Source organism: Aptenodytes forsteri, unplaced genomic scaffold (assembly GCF_000699145.1).
Source record: "Aptenodytes forsteri isolate BGI_AS27 unplaced genomic scaffold, ASM69914v1 Scaffold2, whole genome shotgun sequence".
Lineage (NCBI taxonomy): Eukaryota > Metazoa > Chordata > Aves > Sphenisciformes > Spheniscidae > Aptenodytes > Aptenodytes forsteri.
The window spans coordinates 7,176,294-7,182,661 of record NW_008795695.1 but is presented as its reverse complement, the minus strand read 5'-3'; the positions used below and the strand labels follow the sequence as shown (position 1 = coordinate 7,182,661).

General features: G+C 42.1%; 1 protein-coding gene across 1 annotated transcript in view; it reads left to right on the top strand.

The window, feature by feature from the left end:
* The window catches only part of URB1 (URB1 ribosome biogenesis 1 homolog (S. cerevisiae)), a 59,767-nt gene that overhangs the window by 20,981 nt on the left and 32,418 nt on the right, over nucleotides 1-6,368 (top strand). The window contains exons 13-14 of the mRNA XM_009282945.1: nucleotides 1,544-1,656; nucleotides 2,889-3,008. Coding sequence (XP_009281220.1) covers nucleotides 1,544-1,656; nucleotides 2,889-3,008 — 233 coding nt within the window. The remainder of the gene's footprint in view (nucleotides 1-1,543; nucleotides 1,657-2,888; nucleotides 3,009-6,368) is intronic.

Genomic DNA, 6,368 nt, shown 5'->3' with positions numbered 1-6,368 from the left:
GTCCAAGCCATGAGCAGCCAGTTTCTCCAGGAGAATGCTGTGGGAAATGGTGTCAAAGGCTTTACTAAAGTCTAGGTAGACAACATCCACAGCCTTTCCCTCATCCACTAAGTGGGTCACCTTGTCATAGAGGGAGTTCAGATTAGTCAAGCAGGACCTGCCTTTCATAAACCCATGCTGACTGGGCCTGATCGCCTGGTTGTCCTGTATGTGTCGTGTGATGGCACTCAAGATGATCTGCTCCATAACCTTCCCCGGCAGTGAGGTCAGGCTGACAGGCCTGTAGTTCCCCAGATCCTCCTTTCGGCCCTTCTTCTAGATGGGCGTCACATTTGCTAACCTAAAAAAAAGGGCTTTAAACAAAAAATCCCTCTGAATCAACTGCCTCATGTGTGAGGTTTTTCATCCCTCTGTCAAAGCGTATTTAATTGGTTTGTATACTTGGTGACTCACCAAATCAGATACCCCGTTTATCCCATTATTTCTTGCGTTGGTCTGCTTTTTTCAAAATGGACAAAAGGCAGGACACCTTTTTGTGAGGCAGAAGTCTCTTTGATGGTATGTTTTGTTACAATATAAAATAAAAAGTTGAACAGGATGGAAAATAAAGTGTCATTCTCAAACAAATGTAATGAAGTGAGCCTGGATATTACTTTTGATGAAAGATGATATGGTAGAAAATGATGGTGTAAATTAATCATGAAACTTCCTTCCCTCAGATGCCAGCTTGAGAGTTCTGCATTCCTTTCCCTCACCCTGATCGAAACATACACTCCAAAGACAGCATGCTTTTCTACCTTGTAGCAATATGTGCTTTACACAGCCGGTACAGGTTTATTGTTTGGTGTTACTCTTGGCTAAACCTTGTAGTGATGCTGCATTTTTAAAATTTATTGTTCTCTCTCTAGTTTGGACCACAAAGATACTACACAGGCTATGAAAAGCACACTGACACCAAAGCTTTATACAGCAGATCTCTGTATGTAACTTAACTGCAGTTAAAGTGTGGGCGGGTCAATTTTTGGAGCACACTGCAAGTGTCTCTGCACAGCTGTGTGACCTGTAAGGTGAATAATTCTGAGGTTATGCCAAAGCAGTTGTTGTGAGCAGATGATAAAAGTGACGTAGGGAGAGACACAAGTGTAAAGTTCCATTGCCTGTAGCCAATATCATAATAGTATAAGTGTTAAGATTTGTTATTGACTTAAATTCTCTATTTTGGTCTCCAGTTTATCCATCCTCTTTACTTCCTGTAGGACACAGCTTTTCAGGGTCACTGAGACTGATAGAAGAGATTTCATATTCCCATGCACCAGCGACGGCTTGTGCCAGGGGCAGGTGTTAGACTCTCCCTCCTGAGGGCTGGATTCCAGCCTTAGATTGGCCAAACATAATCATAGTGTCTGGGGATCTCATGGTATGAAAATGTGTGGATTGCCAGCTTATCTCACAATGGTGATTTGAAACCCTAAATGATTAGTGTTCCTGAAATCTCGGGATGATATACCAAAATAAAGATGATTGTATTGCTTTCAAACCTCAGGTATCGTCACTGAAAAGGGCCTCCGAGAAGAGGTCCCTCCTGTTCTGCAGCACCATATACTGAAAGTGGCTTTGGAACTTCCTGCAAATAAATTTGCCTGGTTCAGAGTACAGGTAAGAGACTTCAAGGCAGATTTATGTTTCTTTGGCCGGTTGTCCTCAAATCTTTACATCCGGCACTGCCTAGTTTTAAACTAGTCCCAGTACAGTTGTTTTAGGAGGCGACCCTTTTGTAAAACCAGTAGGAATTATAGTCTTAGCATTAGTGAAGAATCCCTTCTGAGCTGAAAAATTTTTCTACAAGGACAGAAATTTTTGCCCCTCTGAAGAGGGCTGGACAAGGTTCCTTCACCTCTTCTTGTCCTTGGAGTGGGGCAAGAGTGAGAGTTTGCTGGTTTCCACTTCTCTGGAAAGCCTGAGATTTCAGACCAAGGAAATGAGCTGCTGATGGGAGCCATCCCACCCATTCCGAGGGAAGATTTTGGCATTTGTTAAGGCTGTCCCTCCTCTCCATAATTACTGGAAACCTTCAGGGCCCCTGCTTTCTTATTTACTGCAGGCCTGTAAAGTAAGAGAGCTGTAGAGAGCCTGCTTTTCATGTCTGGAGAAAAGAGTGGGCCTAGCTTTGGGGGAAAGCAGAGACACCCACGGGTGTTATGACTGTGACCCTGCCTTGTAGGAGATTTTCCGTCCTTTCCAGTTGGCCATAAAGGAAAATTGAGGAGAGTTAAGAGCAAGCAAAGGAAAACCTGGAAGTGGGCAAAGAAACTAAAGTATTTACTTGTGGCTTTGCCCTTCTAGAATAGACAGGTTTTAGCAGAAAAGATAAAAGCCAAATCTGACAATGTTACAGAGGGTTCCGGTTGTTAGACATCAAATGCGAGTCAGTGAGAAAAGCAGGGGAGGTGGCTGAAGGATTGTCATTTGATGTTCAGATAGCATTCAGCATCCCTGTGACTTGCATTGTTTTCCTGTTCTTTGGGGATCAGTCTCTTAAATGATTATATTTCTTATCCAAACAGTACTTCTGGGAAATCTGAATTCCTGGGGATAACAGAAATAGAAGTAAGACAGATGATTGGGGAGGAAGGTGGCTTTATCTTGGACCCTTGTATTAGTTGGTGTTTCTGTTACTCCTCTCTTCTTCCACTTTCCAAAAAAACATTGTACTCATCTTCCTGGCTCACTGAATGCAAAGTAGTATAAACGATCCCATTCATTTCTGGCCTTTGTAATTTTGGGCAGGTCTATAAAATAATATACTTTTATTACATATCTGCCTCAGTGCAACATAATCCTGTACAGTGTTGCTGTACCAGGGGAATTTTAATATATTTTTCTTTTAGGATGTTTCTGAGACAGAGAGGGTGTCTGGTGAAAAATCAGTATTCTATTTACTGATGAAAATGTTTGTTACAAGTAACCATTCTCATCTGAAAATTTCAACCAAAAAACTGATCATCAAGGTAAGCGTTTGACCTGAAATATCAGGATATTCGCTATATCCCATTGGTCTAAAATCTCTGTGTTCTAAAATTTTTCTTAAAGCAGATACTTTTACTGCATAGTTGTGCGGCCGACAGTTGCCTTTCCCATTTTCTGTGACTGTTCTTGGAAATTACTGTAAGATAACTACCTGTTAGCTAAATATTCTATGAAAGTAAATGCTGTCAACTGAATTTGCTGCAACAGTTGATGAAATAGTAAGGAAAATGTCTTTAATGTTTGCCTACCCCCCCTAGGCTGAATTAATTCCGATACTGTAATAAACTGATGTAGTTTGTACCTGTAAAGGTGTTGACATTGATCAAGAAGAGATTATTTTTGATCTTTCTTTTTTATCCTTGTTTATTTGATCTGTACTTCATCACTCTAGCCTTCCTAAAGCCTTAGCTAGTTTGCTCTGGCCTTGCAAAATAGTCTTGTTTGTTACAGTCTGATACAAGCTCTGTTGCAAGGAGTACTTTTGTCTTAAAAATGAATTAAGATTCCCTTCTGTGCATTTAAATAAGTCATCTGACTTTTCGGAAGTGCTGATCAACTACAAATGTCATGAGGGCACCAGCAGCTGTCAGTTCTAGTATCTTTTTAAAACTGGGCATCTTTTAGTTATCTAAGTAGGGGTAGAGACCTATATTAAAAACAAACCCAACCAAACCATGTACCCCCCAAGAGAAAATCCAAAAAGCTGTTCTAAGCCCTGAACAGGGCTCCTCGTGCAGTGTCCCATAGTAATAGTGGCATACCAGTTTGTATACAGCTTTATGCATTTAATTTCTGCATTTAGCTTCAATCACAGGGTGCAATTGTAATGTCCAAACCACTACACCAAAGTTACAGTGATTGAATTAGGTTTTAGTTGCCCTTGATCCCTGCAAGGGATTAAAGGCAGGTTAACTTTGTCTCACAGTAATGAGTATCTCAATCAAAAGCTACCCAGTACAGTTTTTCTAGTGTATTTGGATTCTTTTGCTGAGTGGAGACGTGGGCTGGCTGACTCATTCTTGTTTCCTCTTTTAGATACAGTCCATTTCATTTTCTGTGAAGAGAATACAGGAGCAGTGAAGTTTGGGCAGTTATGTCAGCAGAAAGGCTGCTAAGAATAGATGTTAATGAGTGTGTTTTGCTTATTTTTCAACAGAGTGCCATATAATCGGAAGGCATGTTTTTGGATTTCACATTCTGTTCCTGCCTGTTTTTGTGAGAGCTACAAGTGTATTTCTATTTCAAGACTCTGCCAAAAATAGTTAATTATTTAAAAATGAATCCTTTTTTCTTCTTTTTTTTTTTTCTTTAAATGAATTATCCTGTCAGATTCGTGTAAGCAGCAGTGTTATTTTTATAGTTGATGGTGGTGTACACAGAGTAAATGTAGAGCAAATGAGCTGTGATAGCTTCCTTTGTATTTTGTGTGTGGGGAGAAACAAAGGCATGGATTCATCCCGCATAATTACAGTCATTTAACATAGATGCCAGAATTAGGAAGCTGGTCAAGGTTTCTTCTGTTGTTGAGAGTGAGGGGCAGGTGGTTCTACCACTGTGCAGTTCAAATTGCCTGTCATCTGGATTGTCCTTCAGACAGCCATTCCTCCTCCTCCTCTTCTCCCTCCTTTCTTTCTTTTACAGATGGAGCATAGGGTCACCAAGTTCCTAATTCAGGTGCCTCAGATAAGGGCCTGAATTTAGATAGCATGAAAGTGGGGAAAAATTTCTAAATATTTTAATGCCTGTTACTTGACTGTGGTAAAATTGTGTCTACCTCATCACACACAGCAACCGTGAGTATGCCTACGCTTCTCTCTGGACCTTGCTGTGGTCACGACCCACTGTTCATTTATTTGACTGTTTACCCATCTGCCCAACTCTTTTAAGCACAAGTAGCCTGATTTAGATTTAATTTAGCAATGATTTTCCTTTATATTACACCAGTAGTTTTCAAAAGCCCTTCTGTAGGCTGTTTGTAAAGGTATGCTGTTTTTGTTTTTTTTTTTTTTTCCCTGTAATGGTATAAAGACTTAACAACCCCCTTAAAGCAGTATAGCCTGCTCCCCTGAAATTATAAGAATAAGATTTACTAAGATGGAGGGGACAAGTCCTCTGTGTCCGGGCAACTTTGACCTCAGTACGGTTTGTGCTGACTGACTGCTGACAACAGTAGGACTTGACATGGTTAGACCAGAAGTCCTGCTAGCCTTTATCCTGGCTGTTACCTTTGGCTGTGCCTTAGGGGGACCTTCCTTGCCAGTGTGAGCGTTGTAGTAGCCCCCGTTGCAGGGGACACATCTGGTATTTCAGGCCGCGTGATGGGGACACTAGCTCTGTTGAAGCCATCCAACGTAAGGCTCTTTTGCAGGCTGGGGCCAGCGAGATGGATTGGCCCTGGCTGTGGCTCTGTGCTGCAGCTGTCGCTCTTCCTCTGTGTGCCTACACCATAGGCCTTTAGCAATGAAGCAGCAGAGAGGCTGCTGCAGTGAGCAGCACTGCAGGTAGCACAATGGCCTCTGGATCCGGTGCATACTGCCCCGGCATGTGTTGAAGCAGGTTCCTGAGCCCTGAGAGCTTGTAGAAGTCTTGTATTCCAAATGCATGGGAATGAATGTTCATAGCGAGATCCCCAAGTGCTCGTTGCCCAGTCTGGTCAACAGGTGTTTGCAGCGTACTTGAATGGGGTGCGTATGGGGTCCATCCCATACGTGTGGTCTGTGTGAGAGCAGGAACCAAGTGGAGTTGTATTGGGTTTGTGCTGCAGACAGCAGGTGAGAGGAGGAGAGGCTCTGAGAAGACAGGAGCAGAAAGAAGTTGCTCTCAGCTGATTTTTCCCAGTTGTGAGAGAGTAAGCCATATTTTGCCTCTTACTTTGGTCGTTCTTAAAGCCCTCCTTTCTCTGCCCCAGGACTGCTTCTTGCCCTTTTCCTACAGCGCCTGTGTGTGTCTGGCAAAGCTCAGCGGGTTTTATTTGTCACCTGTAACGTAGTCATGCCTCACCTCTCACTGCTCTTGCTGAGAGAGCAGTAAGCAAAACAGCTGTGATAAAGACACTAGGCCTTGGCTCTAGTTACGCTGAGGTCAGATGATACAGTCTTGGGAGATTTTGTTTTAAAAAATGCATTCAGTTTTACCCTCTGTTACGCAGTTAGAGTGGCCCTGGTGAGTGGGAATAAGGCCTCTTGAACTGAGGGGGTGAGAATGACAGATATTTCTTTTCATTATCCTGCTCTTCCTTTTTTCTTTCCAAGAAGAAGAAAACATGAAGTTGCTATACAAAAAGATCTGTGCTTTTGGGGGGTTTTGTATTTTAGGTTTGGTTGTTTTTTTTTTTTTTTTAA